Genomic DNA, 21,260 nt, shown 5'->3' with positions numbered 1-21,260 from the left:
ATTTTCCTTATTACTTTGATAGTTACCGCATCAATAATCAAATTGTATGTTGTGTCACTCAATTAAAACACCAAGTTTCATGCCAGAACTTTTTTTTTAGAGCGGGTAGCTACACTGTCTGACTGCGAGCCAGGGGTCGTGAGTTCCGTCCCCCTCTTTTCCAACTAAGATTTACTAACACCCGGATAAGAGTCTTTTGGATAAGTCGCCCATATAGGCTTCCGGTGGCGATTATAAGTAAGGTCACAAACGAACTTTTTATTGACGAAGGATGGGGCGAATGCGCAGTTTTACTCTTACCCTTGCCCAACTAGTCAAACTTCTACTTGAAAAGTTATGTACACATTTGTCTACGCACGTACATACCATTTTTTCCAAATATTTTACCCAGTATAATTTTCTTTCAGCTCAAACAATGCTTTTTCAGAAATGATATTTTATTTTATTTTTTCAGACGGCAGTTAACTACACATATATTTAAAACAGGTAATGTCTACTCAAATTCGTATTTTTAGTTTCGCTGCCTACTTTACCCATAATCTTATGATCCCAATGTCTGTATAGTAACTTGTCTTTTAAGGTCTTTTGGAAGCAAGTGGAGGGGGTGAACTTGACCTTTGACCTTCTGATATCAGAAACAACCTAACCAGTGTTCCTGGATTCTGTACCAGCACAACCCTGTTCTCCGTAACTGCCAACTTCCCCACATGAAACAGAGGTGGGGGACTAATGATTTCAGATATAACGTCTTTTATAAAATCATCACAGGGAACATACACCCCGCCCGTGAATAGAACTCACGACCCAGCGATCCGTAGATCTGTGCTCTCACTATTGAGCTAAGCGGGTGGGTTTAAATCGTGTGGGAAATCCCGGTCATAGATCAGATACCATCATCCAATTAAAGATAGCTGTTATCTCCACTTTTCAACTGCAGACATAAACTCACAACGAGTCAATGTTTCTTATTCCTAATGACACAATAATTTTACAGTGCTTACAAGCTTCAGGGTCTTTATGAACTAGTTTAACCTGCTAACAAACAATCCTCCCTCCATAATTATGTGGTTCATCTTTTTTTTTCTATACATAGTCACACTATGATGACAGTTAGCTACATGTCAATGGGGTCTCAAACCTATCAAACAGTTTAAGTCTTTCTTCGTGGTGGGACGGTGAGCCTGTGTCTTACAACTATTGGAAAAGAAAAATTGAAGTTGCAATATACCGGTATTTAAACAAGAGGGCCAAGATGGCCCTAGGTCGCTCACATGAGAAACACACCATAACAGTGTATACATGTTTGACCTAGTGATTTCATGGAAACAAATATTCTGACCAATTTTCATTAAGATTGGACCAAAAATGTGGTCTCTTAAGTGTAAACAAGTATTTTCTCCAATTTGACCTAGTGATCTAGTTTTTGAACCAAGATGACCTACATTTGAACTTGACCTAGATTTGATCAAGGCAATCATTCTGACCAAATTTCATGACCCTCAATTGAAAAATACAGCCTCTATCACATACAAAACATTTGCCTTTTATTTGTCCTAGCGACCTAGTTTTTTCAAGGAAATCATTCTAAATTTTATGAATATCCAGTGTAAAATGCAGCCCCTATTGCATACACAAGGTTTTCTTTAATTTGACCTGGGCCCAGTTGTTCGAAACTTTAACAGTCGATTAAGCTAACGGTTGATTAACTTTAAGAGTTATATTATGACATTTTAGAAGACTAAGAAAAACCAATGTATGAGTTGAGAATTATAAACACTAAAATGTCTCTACAGTAAAAGCAAAATATCATGCAAGTTTTTCCCACCAAGACTAATATTTTGAATCAAAATTTAACAGACGGTTAGTTTAACAGTCAGTTGAAGTTTTGAACAACTGGATCCAGGTGACCTAGTTTTTGACCCTAGATGACCCATATTCAAGCTCAACCTAGATTTCATCCAGACAAACATTCTGATCAAATTTCATGAAGATATGGTATAAAATGCAGCCCCTATTGCATACACTAGGTTTTTTTTATTTGACCTAGTGACCTAGTTTTTCACTTCAGATAACCCATATTCAAATCTGACCTAGATTTCATCAAGGCAATCATTCAGACCAGAACTGATGAAGATCAACTGAAAAATACAGCCTCTATTGCATACACAAGGTTTTTCTTTGTTTTGACCTAACAACCTAGTTTTTGACCTCAGATGACCCATTTTCTTACTCGGCCTAAATGTTATCAAGGTAATCACTGACAAAATTTCATGACGATCAGTTGAAAAATACAGCCCCTATCGCATACACAAGGAAAATGTTGACAGATGACAGACGATGGACATCGAGCGATCACAAAAACTCACCTGAGCATTGCTCAGGAGAGCTAAAAATAAAACAACAGAAAACATCTCATGACTACTTTATTCATCGAATGAACACAATATGGTGGCAAGACAAAGCTATGTAAACGAGCGAGTCGCATACAAGAGAAATCAACAAGATAAAGATTCATGTATCGACTGAACCCATGATTGCCATGAAGTATTTGATTTTTCCCTTCTAATAATTGTATTGTACTGTGACATAAAATGTTTTTTAACCCTTACCCTGCTAAATTTCTAAAATGGACTGGTCCATCATTCAATTTGGGCAATACCATTTATTATTTGAAGGGGTGTTGACTGAAAATTTACTGACTGAATGGCGAACAGTGCAGACCATGATCAGACTGCATGGATGTGCAGGCTGATCTTGGTCTGCACTGGTCGCAAAGGCAGAATCACTTGCCGCCAGCAGGCTAAGGGTTAAATGTTAGTTTTTAAATCTTAGACAAAAAATGCATGCAACCTTGAAGGATTAACGCAAAAAAAAATGCCGTTCCTCTATATACACAGCGTTGTTTTGTTTTTATACAACATGCACAACTCGATTAAAGCCGATTTAAAAAACAATAACCTTAAGAATAGTATAGTTTTTTACCCAAACAAAGTGTGACATGGGAAATATCAAAATGTTAACAAGAATGGTTTAATTTACTGTTTTTCTGGCAAGTTATGGACAACTTCAGCACATAAAATGAATAAACTTATGATATGGTCTGTTCAGTCGGTCAAAACTGAAAATATAACTTGTCTGGGATTCAAACTCCCTTTATTGAAGTCTTTCTGCTCTATTTACTGAGCTAACTGGTCTAACTACATGTACATCTTTATCTTGAATTTAAGCCTGGGTTTCCCTTTAGCTTTTTTTTATATTACAGATCAACAACTGTGGTACCGCTAGCTTGGTTCCATAACTTTAAACAGTCAAGGCATTTTCCAGGCATGTCTACATACCATAAGCTGAAAGATTTGTTAAGTTCTTCATTTTTACAGTACAGCTATTCTATGAAAGATAAAATACATCTTAAACTGACATAAACACATAAATAACATAACCTTTTGAATACCATTTTAAAAGGGATTATCTTAATTATTGACTCATTCAAAACTATATATAGTATAAACAAATAAGTGAATAAGTAAATATATATAATCAATACAACTACCCGGTGTATTTTCACAAAGAAATAACTGCAGGTTTGAGTTTACATAAAGTTAATTTATAAGTGCCCATTTTGTTTGTCAGAATATAAGCTAAACTTTGTTTTCTTGAAAAGCTTCACTTTCTTGTTGAATATTTAAGGCGAATGGATCAAGTCCTGCTTTCGTTTAGCTTACACAAAAAAAAGACATTTCTTTTCATACCTACATACTTATTTTTGGTAACAAAAGGCAAAGTTGTATTTTTGTTTTGCAGAACGATATAAGAATTTCCAGTAATAGCTCTTAACAGATATGAGCTCCCTTTTATATGCCAAAGGAACCAGTTTGTTCTTCTGACCATACAGCTGAAATTTTGCCATGCAATAAAGTGCAATTGTCACTGATACTGATAGAACAAGTAGTTCTGTAGTACATAAGTAAAGTCATGTTTCCCACCCTCAAGACCTGAAAAAAGTTGAACATTCTGATATCAGACTACAAAGTAAAACTGTAAGACATGTTTGGTACAAGTGTGCTTTGATACCGTGACTACTGTAAAATGGCTTGAGAACAGTTTTAGTTGACTGGTCACCTGATATCTGAAAGTCCCCACTTCACTTCCATTTGATTTTTATCAACTTTAATAATGTGATAATGGAAAACAATAAAAAAAGACACTGCACAGAAGAAACAAAACAACAGAAAATATTTGTCCTCCAGAAATCATCTGTAAGATATAAATGTCAGTCTCTGAGGTAGCTTTTGGTTTCAAATTATTAACAAGCATTACTCACATTGGTGAACAACTTTCTTTCCACAAGTAAACAGTTCTGAGTGAAACATTCTCATCAGAAACTACACCTGTGATGACCAATTGAAAGCAGTCTTCACCTGCACCCATGCTGTTTTTATTTCCTTGATTCTGGGCATAATGGCAGAAAGGCATTTTGGCCAGATGTATCACTGTTTTCCGCTAACTGCTTCATATAAATGTTTTATGAGTGATAATCCTTCTTTTTGTATCTGTTGTAGTGTGCCATAACATAATCATACTGTATCCACCGGTACTGCAAGTAACACGTTAAATCTAAATTCTGTTTCACCTTGAGGTTTTCTCTTCTTGGAATAATGTTGTTCGTATGTACATTATATATGCTATTTTATATCATTTTCTTCTTCAGCATACACGTAATTTATCCAACTTCTGTCACACCTCTGGAATAAAGAAGTAAGAATGAAAGATTATAGGCAAAACATCTGTAATAATTATTACAGTAAACTAACAATAGAAGTGTGTTTATACTTCGTACACATACTGATATTTTAAGGATTAAATTTAAAATTTAAGCATTTAATTTAAATGCTTCATTCAATGTTGTTATTTTAGAATAATTAAGCTAAACATATTACGTTCACAATGTGGAAAAGATATAGATTTGAGCCGTGCCATGAGAAAACCAACATAGTGGGTTTGCGACCAGCATGGATCAAGACCAGCCTGTACATCATCGCAGTCAGGTCAGGATCCATGCTGTTCGCTAACAGTTTCTTTAATTTCAGTAGGCTTTGATAGCGAACAGCATGGATCCTGACCAGACTGTGCGGATGCGCAGGCTGGTCTGGATCCATGCTGGTTGCAAACCCACCAAGTTGGTTTTCTCATGGCATGGCTCACAAATTTTTTCTGGTAGTCAAACATGCAGACTTACTAGAAACAAAATGTACAGATTTACACATATAGCAAGCAAGTGAAGACTGGACAATTTTCAGCCGATGATTTTTTCCCAATAAGGCCGATTTCTACCCATAGTGGTAAATCTATTCATCTTGAAACTGTACTGTGTTTTCATATACCATCAGTAAAAGTTCATGTTTTGCCTTAATAATATTTAATGTAATCATCCAGAAAAGTAATCTGCAGAGACATGGTAATTACCTAGCTAGTTGACAATCTTTTTAATGACTTTTTTCTTGTATTTTTTAACTTCTCCTTCGGTGTAATTTTACTACTGTGCAGGTATGCAGCACCATTATTCAATGGCCTTCCTGCTCTTGCCCTTGACTTTGTCCTTGCAGACAGCACAACAGTTTCATGAACTTCAGTGTCAACTCCATTTTGTCCTTCAGTTTTCACAATGTCTTGAGATAATAAGCTGTCCTCTTTTTTGAGTGTCTCTCTATTACCATCCTTCACTCCAAGGTCTTCTTCTTTAGCTTTGCCCGTGCCCTCAGATTTTATGGAAACATTCTCCCTTTTAATCCCTGTTTTCTTCTTTCCACCGGTTTTATTTTCAGAAATATTTTCAATTGTTTCAACAATCTGTTTTATCCTACCTCTGGTGAGTCTACCTGTCTGAAGACTGGTATTCAAAGCCTCAGATAGATCTCCATTACATGAAATATTATCATCTTTATGTTTGACAGATTTCTTGTCTTTTGCTCTTACTCTTTCTTTCCTTCCATTTTTCTCATTAGTTAAGACTTCATTTCCTGTTTTTTCTTCACTCGCATGTTTCACCTTCGAACTGGCAGATTTAGTTTTTCTGGATTTTTTGCTGTTTGTTGGTGCAGCATCTTCATTAATGTTGTCTTCAGCAACATCCTTCTTTGTCCTTTTTGTTGTCTTCTTCTTATTAGCCTAAAGAGAAAACCATGCATATCATGAATAATGAAAAATGTGCGGTTTCATCATAACAGGACAGAATTTTATGTGAATTTACTTCTAATTTGGCAAAAGAACATGAAATTCATATCTGATTCTGAACACTTCAACGAAATGGGTTTAATATCACATCAATTATTTCAGACATGGATGAGGAAACAGGTAGAACCCCCGACCTCCCACAAGCTAGCTTGATCACTTCCTCACAGACAAGAATCCTGTATCTCAAATGTGGGGACAAGTGATTGGAGGTCAGCAACCTGAACCACTTCATCGTGGAGACCCTTATTTCCAGAAGTATTGTTTTAAATTTATATGTTCAATCTAATTCAAGAAAATGTAATCCCTATATTTAAGACTATATAATATTTTCATTTATTTTTCTATCTTCTAATAGTTGCAAAAATAATGCAATAGGTACAAAAAGGGAGATAATTCAAAGTAACTTAAGTTATTCAAGACAGAGTTGCAGTTTTTGTTCTACATTCTCTCTCGTTCATTAAGAAAAGTTTCTTAACAAATTCATGACAACCAGCTAGTCTTCAAAGTTTGTTCATTATAAAAGATAACAAAGACAAATTGTTTAGATCACGCTGAAACTTTGATATAGCTGGAAAAGTATACCACAAAATGTACTGAAGGATGATCCTGAAAACAACAGCCAAACAATATGCGATTCCAACTTTCATTTTTTCTATAATCTACCGTAGCACCCAGTTATATCAATCGGAACAAAATTTATACCAATTTTTTTGCTTTTAGTAGTAGTGACCTTGACCCCAATGACTTTGTTTTTATACAAGCTATCTAACAGATAACCTATTAACCAAATTTGTATTAAACACTAGTTTCTAAGCAGATACTGTTTTTTCTACAGATAAACCAAATTTAACCTTGAGTGAACGCAGTTGCAACAGTGTTTATGCGTATACATCATCTTGATGGTGTGACATTACATCAGTTTCATAAATATCCTTCAGGATGTTTATAACATACAAAATGGACACAAAATCCAAGGTTCGAAGTTTTGACCCTCAATTGTTACCTTGACCTTGAGCGGGTCTTGGTAAAATTATCATACGATTCATATATATGTCTTTCCAGTGATTTAAAAGATATGAACTGAGCATGAAATCCAACAGATGACCATTAAGGACTGAACAGACAAATGTGCACTTAATAGGTCAACCTAAAAACTCCATCTTTTTATCACAAATGGGGGGATAATAACATGGTATGTCCACAAATGGTTTAGATCTCTGCAACAAAGAGTAACTAAATATTTCCAACACTAACCTGATCTTTGTCTTCCTTACTTTCAGCAGATTTTTTCTTTGACTTTGTTGTTTTTCTTGCTCTTACTTTACCTTCTGCAAAATCAATAGACAATATTGTTTTGAATTCACCAGCTTTTCGTTGCAGGTGTGGGTGGTAGAAATGAAATTCTGTCAAAATGTTAAGACTATATTTGAGCCGCGCCATGGGAAAACCAACATAGTGGCTTTGCGACCAGCATGGATCCAGACCAGCCTGCTCATCCACGCAGTCTGGTCGGGATCCATGCTGTTCGCTAACAGTTTCTCTAATTGCAATAGGCATTGATAGCAAACAGCAGGGATCCTGACCAGACTGCGCAGATGCGCAGGCTGATCTGGATCCATGCTGGTCGCAAACCCACTATGTTGGTTTTCTCATGGCGCGGCTCGTTTTGTGAAAGTGGCCTTTGATATTACGTTATCATATTTTGCAAAGTGACCATGTAACATATAAAATATAATTTTTTGAAGTGAGATGCTTTTGAAATGATGAATAACATGAACATTCCATATGTGATTTTACAAAATAATTAGTACCAATTTTCACTTCCCTAGTTATTTCTCAAATATAGATATCTGTTTGGATTATAAAACTGAAAGCAAAACTGGACTATATTTTCTTTCTTTTTTTGTTTTCTTTGAGTGTTGCGGAGGAATTTGGCAGGAGGGTTAAGTAACGCCAACTAATATGTTGACTTTCCAGATTAAATGGAGGAAGAATATCTTAGGTATCACTCCCAATATTATTTCAGGCAAAGGCTTGCACCTTGGTAGAACAACTAACTTCAGTGCCCCAGCTGGATAACTTCCTCACATTACAGACTGAACTGAGCTTTAGCCACAGAGATGAGGGGCAAGTAATTTCAAACCAGCTACCTTAAACACACAACAACGGAGACCCATCATTAAAATATACAACTGCATTTTCATAGGAAGATGCTAACTTCCCCCAGATTATTTGAAAACAATTTATTTGTTAATCTGAGAGTGAAAGTTATATTGTATAATACTGTGGACTTCAGATTTAATCTTTGTTATTCTTAAAAAGAGGGCCATAATAAGCGTTAGTCACTCACCCCTGCCCTGAAAGTTTCAGAAAAGCCCTTGGAAGGATGACATTTCTGACCAGGTTTTGAAATTTTTGAGAAGTCACAAGATGTATTTGTTTACAAACTATTTCTTTATTCAAAATACATATTTGTGCCCCTTTGACAGTCCCAATTATATTACTGGGACTTGCATTATGAAATAAAAGGGCCATGATGGCCCTAGATTGCTTGCGAAGATTCCTTCAGGGATCATTAGAAAAGAAATGCAGACCAAGGACAATAGACAGACAGAAAAAAAGGAACGATGGACACAGGAGTACCAACCTTTATAAGCTCACCTTAAGTCTTTGGTCCAGAAAAGCTAATAATTCATACAAATTACTGATTCCTTTGTGTCATAAACATGACTCATATTCTTATACATAACTCATAGTTTTAGTCTAAAAAGTTACTTATGCTAGGTTATGGCCCTTTTTGCAAAATATACATGCGGAAAGGATTTTGGGAGATAAAGTAATTAAGATTTAAGTCATATATTCAAACCTAACTGGTATAATAACAAAGCCTCGATCCTCATAAACATTTATTATATTTTTATACTGTAAACTGGCATGGCATATCTCCATCAGTTTCTTAGATTTTGTCACAGATCAGTGAACTAAAATGAGTAAGCATTAAACAAATTGTACATTCAGTTTTTAAAACTTAAAAATAGTTTAACTAAAATATACCTTTAGGTGCTAATGGACCAAGTGGCCCAGAGTACCATATAGTTCTCTTGTTATGGTCAGCAATGTTTTTCATCCCATCCTGATAATAGCACTGTAACCAGGCATTGAAAGAATTACTCTCATCTGACCTATCCTTCCCATCATACCATGAGCTTTCTAAAAATAACACATTTCATAAATATAATAGCAATATCACATTAAAAAAACAAGAGGACCATGATTGTCCTGAATCGCTCACCTCTACCACATGACCCAGTTTTGAGGAGAACGTTGTTTTTTCTATTATTTGACATAGTGACCTAGTTTTTGAGCTCATGTGACCCAGTTTTGAACTTGAAGATCTTGTGAAAAATATGGTCTCTAGAGAGGTCACAAGGTTTTCTATTATTTGACCTATTGACCTAGTTTTCGAAGGTACGTGACCCTGTTTTGAACTTACCTAAATATCATCAAGGTGAACATTCTCACTAATTTTCATGAAGATCTCATGAAAAATATGGCCTCTAGAGAGGTCACAAGGTTTTTCTATTTTTATACCTACTGGCCTAGTTTTTGACCGCACGTGACCCAGTTTCGAAAGTGACCTAGATATCATCAAGGTGAACATTCAGATCAATTTTCATGGAGATCCATTGAAAAATATGGCCTCTAGAGAGGTCAAACGATTTTAATAATTTTAGACCTACTGACCTAGTTTTTGACCGCAGTTGACCCAGTTTCAAACTTGATCTAGATATCATCAAGATGAACATTCAGACCAACTTTCATACAGATCCCATGAAAAGTATGGCCTCTAGAGAGGTCACAAGGTTTTTTTATTATTTGACCTACTGACCTAGTTTTTTATGGCACGTGACCCAGTTTCAAACTTGACCTAGAAATCATCAAGGTGAACATTCTGACCAATTTTTATGGAGATCCATTCACAAGTATGGCCTCTAGAGAGGTCACAAGGTTTTTCTATTATTTGACCTACTGACCTAGTTTTTGAAGGCACGTGACCAACTTTCGAACTTGACCTATATATCATCAAGATGAACACTCAGACCAACTTTCATACAGATCCCATGAAAAATATGGCCTCTAGAGAGGTCACAAGGTTTTTCTATTATTTGACCTACTGACCTAGTTTTTGAAGGCACGTGACCCACTTTTGAACCTTATCTAGATATCATCAAGTTGAACATTCTGACCAATTTTCATGAAGATCTCATGAAAGATATGGCCTCTTGAGAGGTCACAAGGTTTTTCTATTTTTAGACCTACTGACCTACTTTTTGACCACACGTGACCCAGTTTCAAACTTGACCTAGATATCATCAAGATGAACATTCAGACCAACTTTCATACAGATCCCATGAAAAATATGGCCTTTAGAGAGGTCACAAGGTTTTTCTATTATTTGACCTACTGACCTAGTTTTTGACGGCATGTGACCCAGTTTCAAACTTGACCTAGATATCATCAAGGTGAACATTCTGACCAATTTTCATGAAGATCTTGTGAAATATATGGCCTCTAAAGAGGTCACAAGGTTTTTCTATTTTTAGACCTACTGACCTAGTTTTTAAGGCACATGACCCAGTTTCAAACTTGACCTAGATATCATCAAGGTGAACATTCTGACCAATTTTCATGAAGATCTTGTGAAATATGTGGCCTCTAGAGAGGTCACAAGGTTTTTCTATTTTTAGACCTACTGACCTAGTTTTTGACGGCACGTGACCCAGTTTCGAACTTGACCTAGATATTATCAATATGAACATTCAGACCAACTTTCATATAGATCCCATGAAAAATGTGACCTCTAGAGTGGTCACAAGCAAAAGTTTACGGACGGACGGACGGACGGACGACAGACACCGCGCGATCACAAAAGCTCACCTTGTCACTTTGTGACAGGTGAGCTAATAATAGCAGTAATAGTTTCAGAGATATGACTACACCTCAAGGCTATAAAACATAAATCTATGGCATAAATATTCCACTAAATCCTATAAAATATCATAACAGAACTAAAACAGCTAGGATTATACTAAGTGATCTCTCTACTGACAAGATCAGATGTCAGTCCTTAAGGCAAACAAAGCTCTTAATTAGAAAAAAAAGTGGAGTGTCTTACAATTAAATATCACCTAAATGCTGTGACACAGTTGGTCTCAGTTATATCTAGGGCGAAATGGTGACAAATGAAAACATTCTTTTTGAAAAACATTCATAACTTCCATTCCAGTAAGATCAACTTAAGGAATAATATTGAGCCCTGCCATTTGAAAACCAACATAGTGCGATTGCGACCAGCATGGATCCAGACCAGCCTGCGCATCCGCGCAGTCTGGTCAGGATCAGGATCCATGCTCTTTGCTAACAGCTTCTCTAATTCCAACAGGCTTTGAAAGCGAACAGCATGGATCCTGAACAGACTGCGTGGATGCGCAGGCTGGTCTGGAGCCATGCTGGTCGCATACGCATTATGTTAGTTTTCTCATGGCGCGGCTCTTTTTTTTCCTGAACACATCTGATAATGTTTATCAGTGGTAACCTGAACATATCCAATTGCATTAAGCATGAAAAAAAAGCAGCACTGGTTAGGCACGGTAAGCACAGGACAGACAAGCAGAACTGGTCATGCACTACAAACAAGCAACACTATTCACGCACTGTAAACAAGCAGAACTTGTCATGCACTATGACCAAGCAACACAGGACAGCTGAGCAGCATTAGTCAGGCATTATAAATAAGCAGCACTGGTCAGATACACTTAACAAGCAGCACTTATTTGTTACTATAAACAGAGCACAAGTCACACACTTTGACTGAGCAGCTTTGGTCAGGAACACAGGTCAGACAAGCCGCACTGGTCAGAAACTATGAACAAGTATCACTGGTCAGGTACTAGGAACAAGCAGCACTTGTCAGGTAACTACAATGTATGAACATGCAGAACTGGTCAGTAACTATATGAACATGCAGCACTGGTCAGTAACTATGAACAAGCAGCACTGGTCAGTAACTATGAACAAGCAGCACTGGTCAGTAACTATGAACAAGCAGTCCTAGTCAGAAACTATGAACAAGCAGCACTGGTCAGTAAATATGAACAAGTAGTACTGGTCAGTAACTATGAACCAGCAGCACTGGTCAGTAACTATGAACAAGTAGTACAGGTAAGTAACTATAACTATGAACAAGTAGTAATGGTCAGTAACTATGAACAAGTAGTACTGGTCAGTAACTATGAACAATCAGCACTGGTCAGTAACTATGAACAGGTAGTACAGGTAAGTAACTATAACTATGAACAATCAGCACTGGTCAGTAACTATGAACAAGTAGTACTGGTCAGTAACTATGAACAATCAGCACTGGTCAGTAACTATGAACAGGTAGTACAGGTAAGTAACTATAACTATGAACAAGTAGTACTGGTCAGTAACTATGAACAAGTAGTACTGGTCAGTAACTATGAACAATCAGCACTGGTCAGTAACTATGAACAGGTAGTACAGGTAAGTAACTATAACTATGAACAAGTAGTACTGGTCAGTAACTATTAACAAGTAGCACTGGTCAGTAACTATAAACAAGTACTACTGGTCAGTAACTAAGAACAAGTAGTACTGGTCAGTAATTATGAACAAGTAGTACAGGTCAGTAACTATAACTATGAACAAGTATCACTGGTCAGTAACTATGAACAAGTAGCACTGGTCAGTAACTATGAACAAGCAGCACTGGTCAAGTAACTACAATGTGTGAATAAGCAGCACTGGTCAGTAACTATTAACAAGTAGCACTGGCCAGGCATTAAAAACAAGCATCACAAGTCAAGCATTATGAAAGAGCACCACCGGTCTGGCATTTGAGATACGCAACAATGGTGACAGACCCTACGAACAATCAACAATGGTCAGGCTCAAAGAACAATCAACAAACAGGCACTATGACCAAGGAGCACTGTTAAGACACTATAATCAAAAAACACTTATCAGGCATTATAAACAAACAACACTGGTCAGGCACTACGACCCACAAATGCTAATGCTATAAACAAATGTCTAGTGGAAAAGTACTGAAAGCAGTTTTAACGACAGCTTTTTAAAAACAACTGACTGACAGAAATGGAATTTTTTACACACTATGCCACATGATATGATTTCAGCCGGTCAACAACTTACCAAGTGTAACAACTTCCTGTGGTAATAAATGGCACAACTGCAGGATGTCTGGAGTCTCTGATTTTACTGTACTTTCATTCTGTGCTAGTGGCTCTAACACACTACGTGCTGACACAAATGGAGGAATCTTGGCTCTGAAATGAAATTAAAATTTCACTCAACAGTGACAAATTTACATCAAAACTTGGCAGACGTTTACCTGTATGAAGTGCATGTACTTGAAAGCATTCTGCAGGCTGGTATGACTTTAAGTCTGATAACATTTCTCAGGTTTTATTCAGCAACAGGGGTCATCTGATCCCAGACATTCATGTTGTGAAGCTTGACTTCAGGAGGCTTAAGAATTCTCAAGCTACTGATCAGAAACCATTTTAAGTCTAAATGTCATTTTGAGCTTCCACCTGCCTACTTACTGAAACAAGAGGCCCACATGGGCCTAAGTCATTCACCTGATGAAGACCTTGACCTTTAAACCTTGCTTCCGATCAAGTTTTGTAAATATCAGTTAAGCAGTTCATTTACATTTATTTCAAGACTTTTCTAATTTTTTTCTCCTGTGGAAGTCCCTTCAGGCAAGCTGAACCCATTTTAATAGTCATTCATGGGAAAATACTATTTAAATGTTTTGTATTTTTAGTTCTAAAAGCCATCAGAACCATTTAAGCAATTTGCAGTTCATGAGAAAGAGCAGTTTATGTTACTTTTTGACAATGCATGACTAAGCTGCATATTGTCTTGGGTAAGGGTGTGGGTCATGGGTGGGAGGAAGGGGGTGGCGGGGGGGGGGGGGGGGGGGAGCATGTAAATTCCAAATAAAACCACAGATGCACAGTTTCATATGCTGACCCACATTCCTAGTTTTAGTCAAATACTTTTTACGATACATGTATGTGTGATGCAACTTAAAGGCCCTTTATGCTTATTTTCTGCCTGTGTCAAGGGCCATAACTCTGGTCTGGTAGAGAGAAATCCCAAAGAAAACCTCAGCTGCACAATTTCGCTACTGAATAACATTCTATATGGTTAGATGACTCTATAGGTCAAACACTTTTTGAGATACATGTATATGCAACAGAAACTAGCCCTTTATTCATATTTCCAAGTCAACAACAAGATACCTTCAACACAAACATTTCGGACCAGAGTACACATTCTTCACCAAGTCAAAAGCAGTAACTCTGCTCTGGTAGAGTGAAATCCCAAACAAAACCCAATGTACACAAGCATCTACTGTTTCATGACTCTGGCCCGGGTCACATAATTTTGGAGAAATGTGCAACACTATAGGCCCTTAATATTAAACATATTTTTAACAATGTTTAGGGCCGTAACTATGGTCTTCCTGTAAGAAGTCCAAAACAAAAATCCCAGGTGCAAATCTTCACATGCTGAAAAATATTCCTATTAGGTTTCATGACCCCATAATATTATTCTTTTTGAGATACAAGTGACATAAACTTTGAGCCCCTTTATGAACACTTATATATATTGACAAAGTCAATGGTCACATCTCTGGTCTGGTAGAGTGAAATCCCTTTAACGAAACACCAGGTGCACAACTTCACATGCTAAACAACAATCCTTCAATGTTTCAAGACTCTCCATCAAATACGTTTTTGACATTTAATTCATGCACATGCAATTAAGTAGTTTGGCACTCACCTGTGTAGAATTTCTGCTCTTAGATAATTACCAATACCATTGAAGTACTTCTGGTTGAGCAGGACCTCACATATTGGTTTGTTGAATGCTGAAGCCTCGAGGTTCTGAAAAACGTTGTTCCTGAAAACAAACACAAACAAAAGTTGAGTAAATACAGTCTGTGCTTTGTATGTTTCAACATGTTCATTTCTACCCAATTTGGCATAGAATGTATATATGACAATAAAAAATGATAAAATGGGTGAAAATAAAAATTAGATATTGGGCGAAATACACAAAGAATGTAAATTTTCTGCATTACATCAAAAGCATTGCAACGGTTAACCACCTTCTGTACAATGTTTATAATGAGTCGTGCCATGAGAAAACCAACATAGTGGGTTTGCGACAAGCATGGATCCAGACCAGCCTGCACATCCGCGCAGTCTGGTCAGGATCCATGGTGTTCGCTTTTAAAGCCTTTTGGAATTGGAGAAACTGTTAGCGAACAGCATGGATCCTGACCAGACTGCGCAGATGCGCAGGCTGGTCTTGATCCAGGCTGGTCGCAAACCCACTATGTTGGTTTTCTCATAACACGGCTCATAATTATTTATAAGAATATCTTGCATCTTCTGTGAAAAAGTGTGTACCACTACTCACTTTCAGAGAACTCACTTTTCATGGATTTTTGAGAGAAATTCTGTTTCACCTAAAATGTGTGGTTTAGTCCCTTTAACATAACTTTGAATAGTAATTTCAATATGCTAGACTTGGAAATCATAAATTGCTCCGTCTCCAATAAAGTGTTTTACTGCGCCTGGCAACTTGCCCAGCGCGTGGATGGTTCTGCAGTGAACTACGTTGAACCACGCTTTAGTATGGGCAGCCTCCGATAACTACATTCACGTATGGATCAATAAGGCAAGGTACGTTTCAGTACAGATAACTACGTTTTAGTTGTTTAACTATGGATGAATAAGTCTCAACCAAGTTGGATTCGAGTCACGCTCAAATGGCTACACTAGTGTACAGATCGCTCAAATTTTTGTGCATGTTCAAAAGTTGGAGAAACTTGTGGCAAGTTTGGGATAAGTCTTGAATATGTTTTGACCAAGTGTTGGTACGGATCAGGTACGGATTACTCCTTTGAGGTACGGATCAGGTACGGATTGATATGGATTACTACGTTTCTATCCGTGGCTAGACATAGCTATCTGCACCATATGTGTGACTGGAGTATCATGCATAGAAATAAACTTTCGGTTCCCTAGCCTATGCATGCACTTTGTGTAGAGAACCAATTCTGGATGAATAAGTTCGCAGTCTAGGGAACCGGTTTCCTATTAATTAAAAAAAAAAAAAAATTATGGAAAAAAGGGCATTTCTCCTTCACAATCCCTAACAGAACTGCCTAGAGGTATGGCTCCATACCTCCAGAATCTACTTGATTCTTGGCCCCAAGCTGAGGTACGAATCTGTACCCATATACCCTTACAGAAGAAAAAGGCCTGCTGCGTACTCTTGCTGTGTACATAAAGCGTATATGATGCGTACATGATGTGTACTGAAATCAAGGGCTTTAAATAGTACGCAGGATATACACCGCACATACACCAATAGTACGTTTGTAGTACACTTTTGAAATGCAAATGAGCTCTGCCGCATACTACTTGCTGCGTACATGCTGTGGACTACATAGTACACAGGATGTACGCTGAAGGAATTTAGTATGCGGGAAATAGTACGCAGCATGTACACGGCACATACACTTTTCACATGCAAATGAGCCTGCGGTGTACTACCCCTGCGGCGTACATTCTGTGTACTCCTGGCCCAGAGTCCTGTGGCGTACATGCTGTGTACTCCTGCTGCATACATGCTGTGTACTCTTGTGGCGAAACTGCTGTGATAATGTAAATTCCTTACCCCACCAACTTTCTTATGCAAATGCTGATCATTTGGACAGAAAAAAACAGAAAAAAGATAAGTGACATGCATCAATAAGCATTTATCCTTACCAAAATAATGTAGATTGATGTTATCAAATAAATAAGTATGCTTTTCTTCATCCACTTTTCAATGAAATAAATCAATTTTTGTAGCATGTAATTTGGTAAACATCTGAAGAAAATGGCGTAACTGCATCAAGGGGAAACAACTTTAATGCAACTAAATATAAGTGTTATAAATTTCGAAGTATCTGCGGTGTACATGCAGTGTACTATTTTCTTGTACAAGTCCCTCCTGCGTACATGCAGTGTACTCCTTAAATTTTCAGAGTTTGTGCTGCGTACTTGAAGTGTACTAGTGACCTCCTGCGTACATGCTGTGTACTCGTTGAAATAGTACGCGGCATGTACGCGGCATGCGGTGTATGTTAAATGTACTCCTCTGGCGTACTACTGTGTTCGCGGCATATACACAGCAAATACGCAGCATGTACACCACAGAGGCTTGCTTCTGTAAGGGTACACTTCTTTCTAGATAACCGGTGCTCTAGCCATTACCTTTAGGCTTTACCCAATGAGCTATAAAAATAAATATTTCAGCAACTTCAAAGGCATATAGAGCAAATCTTGCCAACATCACGTGGGAACTGAATGAGATCTTGTGTTACCTGTGTATGAAACAGACAGCAGAAGGGTAAAAAATTGTGTTGTGAAAAACTTACCATCAGATCATTTGTTTATAATGATAATGGTGTTTTTTAAATGTTTGAAAATTGGACCCAATTCGGTTTATTATGTGCTGGCCATATCGCCAGTGTTATACTTTAATAAGCGTCTGTTGATTTGATCACAAGTGATCAAGTCAGCAAACGCTTCTTTACAGGTAAACTTCTTCAGCAAGGCTACCGTTATTACAAATTGCGTAAATATTTTGCTAAATTTTATTATCGTAATTCTGATTTAGTTTTAAAATTCAATAGTAATTTAAAGACACTTCTGCGAGAAGGTATTTCTAAACCCGTTTTTTATGGGGATGTGGTTTACAAACTTCGTAAGATCTTGGGTCACAGTAATTTTCCAAATGTATTTGGAAAGATTATCAAACGTTTTATTAAAAGAGGTTACAACCCAACTGTTTTGAGACATACCACATGTTTAGTGTTCAACCCGTTTACAGTTGGACACTACGCTTCCCTCTTTGATTGCGTCTGACGGAAGAGGGGGAGGAATCTATGATGAGCAGGTTTTAAATCCTACCAGGACTGAACTGTTTTGATATTTGTCTTCTGGACTGTTTCGTCGGGCCCTTAAGGGTGTTTCTCTTGTTGCTCTGTCTTCTGAAAAGGCATTGAGTACATGCGTTTTTGGTTCTTAAGGTTTGTTTTTTATATATTTATACACGAGCATTTTTGTGTTTTACATGCCATGCCTTTTTGTTTCAATTGTGTGTAAGAGATTCACCTGGAGGGGATTACTTTTATTTACAGTGTCCCATGTCTTTGGAACATGGTGGGGGTAAGAGTGAGGTTAGGTGCACCATAAACCAGTTTAAGCTCCCCAGTGGTGTTTTTGCCACTGACCCTTCCAAGGCGGTGCCCCACTGTGTTCCTTTGTTTGTTCGTTTCGTCTTATGTGTTGGCTTTGTGCGTGTGTGTGTTGTTCGTTTTGTCCTTATGTGTTGGCTATGGGTGTGTGTGCTTGTGTGTGTGTATGTGTGTGTGGTGCGCGCGTCTGCGTGCTGGGGGTTTCGTTTTGGGGAGGCTGCGTTTTTGGTGTGTGGCATTCCCTGTTTGATATTTTTCTTTGTTTTTTTCAATAAGATAACGCGGTGACATGAGCTTATGCGAGATTATCTCCTGTTGCCATTCTGTGTATTTTACACTTCTAGATCTTTGTTTTATCATACCTGAAGTTTATGTAATCAAATAGAACACACGGTCCTCGTTCCTTGAGTGAGAAGTCAGCGCCTGGGCTCCACTTTCCGAATCTCATATAATCAACAAAACTTAAGACCATCTCTGGCCCAGAGTCACGGGTAAAGAAGTTCAGATGTGCATGTTTCTGCAATTCAGTTGCTTCTTGGAAATCAAACTTTCCTGCCAAACCGAAAGTAAACAATATATCAAGAGATTTTGTCTGGGTATTCAGGAATTTGTCTTTACTTTCTGTTAGACTGTTCGTGGCGTCCTTGAGCGTTACTTTGATTTCCTTCCCGCGGGACGAGGCCGTGATTGTGTAACGTTCTGCTGGCGGGTGCACGACTGGGTTTTTGCTGATATCCGACTTCAAGATCTTTCCAAAAAGTCTACCTTTACAAACATTATTAATGAATCTACTTGCAAGATGTAATTCTGGTCCTTCCGGCATATTGAAGAAGTTAGATTGTCCAAATGCAGGTTTTTTATTTAATTTGTTCACATGCGAGTGTTTACTTAATGGGCACGGTATAAAACATAAAGAATAGGATTCAGAGGCGTTGTGAACATCGACACCCTGTATCGATGGAAGGACGGATGGATGGATAAAATCTCAAGTTTTTCTGAAATAACTCACTAAAAACTACTTGAAATTTGCTACAAAAAGTAAATTATAGGTGATGAAATTTCATCGAAAATTAGAGTAAATAAGATAAAAATGCTGTCTTCCAGTCTTCCAGAGTAAGACAAAAATATTGTTTTTTTGGGTGTTTTTTTTAATAGACTTTAGATATTTTAGATAAATCCACTGCAGATGTTTCTGTGAGCTTATTTTCATATACTGAAGGAAACAAATAACATATTTAACACTTAAATGATAAAGTCACTTATTGCACAAGGCTGAACAAATCTTATAAACTGCTGTCCGTTTTAACAAAATGGCGCACTTACAAACACCTGTCACAGCACATCCACCTGACAAACAGGGAATACCGCATAAAATGCTGCTGAACAATTTTTAATACAGGATGTATCCTTCACATGTAAGCCTTGTTCAAATATAAAGGAGGGGTAAGATGTTTTATTTCATATCCTTTTTTGTAGTCATTATCACTATATATACGAGCTGGAACAACTGATACGACGTATTAGACCTTCCTGATACGAGTAATCAGTTTTTATCTGTGAAAGGATTTAAAATCCCTTTGCAAAAATGTATAAAGTTATATGCTTTCTAAATATAATCATAAGCTTAAGACACTTTATGTACTTTCGAAATATAATAAAAAGATACAAACAGTTGAAAAATAATTAGCAATAGCGAAACGCTTCGGGTGTACGGTACGTAGGCTAGAATATTCCTCCGACCAATATAGTCGATAGCGGGTCAAATTTTCTATATAGAAATAAGAAGAAACATGTGCACATTTTACTTAATAACAACAAGGCAGTCTGAAAGACAGCTAAATCCCCCGCCACTGGTATGGATAGTGAAAGGGTAAACCTTTGACCTTGAGCTGTGACCTTGACCTTGAACTGACATGGATGACCCATGAATTCTGCACATCGTCTAGATGAGGTGATCATTTGACCCAAGTTTCATAAAAATCCTAAAAGGGGTTTAGGAGATACATAGCTCAAACCTTTGACCTTGAGTTGTGACCCTGACCTTGAGTTGACATGGCTGACTCATGAGTTCTTGATAAGGTGATCATTTGACCCAAGTTTAATGTAAATCCTTCCAGGGGTTTAGCAGATATAGAATGAATACAAAATGAAAGGCTCAAACCTTTGACTCTGAGTTGTGACCTTGACCTTGAGCCGGCATGGCTGACTCATCAATTCTGCACATCGTCTTGATGAGGCGATCATTTGACCCAAGATTGATGAAAATCCTTCAAGGGGTTTAGGAGATACAGACAGAGCGGACACAAAATGGAAGGCTCAAACCATTGACCTTGAGTTGTGACCTTGACCTTGAGCCGACATGACTGACTCATGAGTTCTGCACATCGTCTTGATGAGGTGATCATTTAATCCAAGTTTCATAATTATCCTTCAAGAGGTTTAAGAGATACAGAGCGGACACGAAATGGTAGCCTCAAACCTTTGACCTTGAGTTGTGACCTTGACCTTGGGCCGACATGACTGACTTATGGGTTCTGCACATCGTCTTGATGTGGTGATCATTTGGTTCAAGTTTCATGATTATCCTTTTAAGGGTTTAGGAGATACAGAGCGGACACTAAATGGGAGGCTCAAACCATTGACCTTGAGTTGTGATCTT

The 21,260-nt window shown here is 37.5% G+C and overlaps 1 protein-coding gene across 1 annotated transcript; it reads right to left on the bottom strand.

The window, feature by feature from the left end:
• Positions 1-2,410: 2,410 nt before the first annotated feature.
• On the bottom strand, positions 2,411-19,862 carry LOC123566438 (endonuclease 8-like 1). Its single transcript, XM_045360540.2, has 7 exons — positions 18,964-19,862; positions 15,127-15,246; positions 13,465-13,598; positions 9,286-9,441; positions 7,486-7,559; positions 5,464-6,165; positions 2,411-4,742 (listed from the first exon to the last, which is right to left on the bottom strand). The coding sequence occupies exons 1-6, from the start codon at positions 19,422-19,424 to the stop codon at positions 5,464-5,466; spliced, it is 1,647 nt and encodes a 548-aa protein (XP_045216475.2). The 5' UTR covers positions 19,425-19,862; the 3' UTR covers positions 2,411-4,742.
• Between the last annotated feature and the right edge of the window lie 1,398 nt (positions 19,863-21,260).

This window comes from Mercenaria mercenaria, chromosome 8, assembly GCF_021730395.1.
Source record: "Mercenaria mercenaria strain notata chromosome 8, MADL_Memer_1, whole genome shotgun sequence".
Lineage (NCBI taxonomy): Eukaryota > Metazoa > Mollusca > Bivalvia > Venerida > Veneridae > Mercenaria > Mercenaria mercenaria.
Note: the sequence above shows the minus strand (reverse complement) of the source record. Positions and strands in the feature narration are given on the sequence as shown.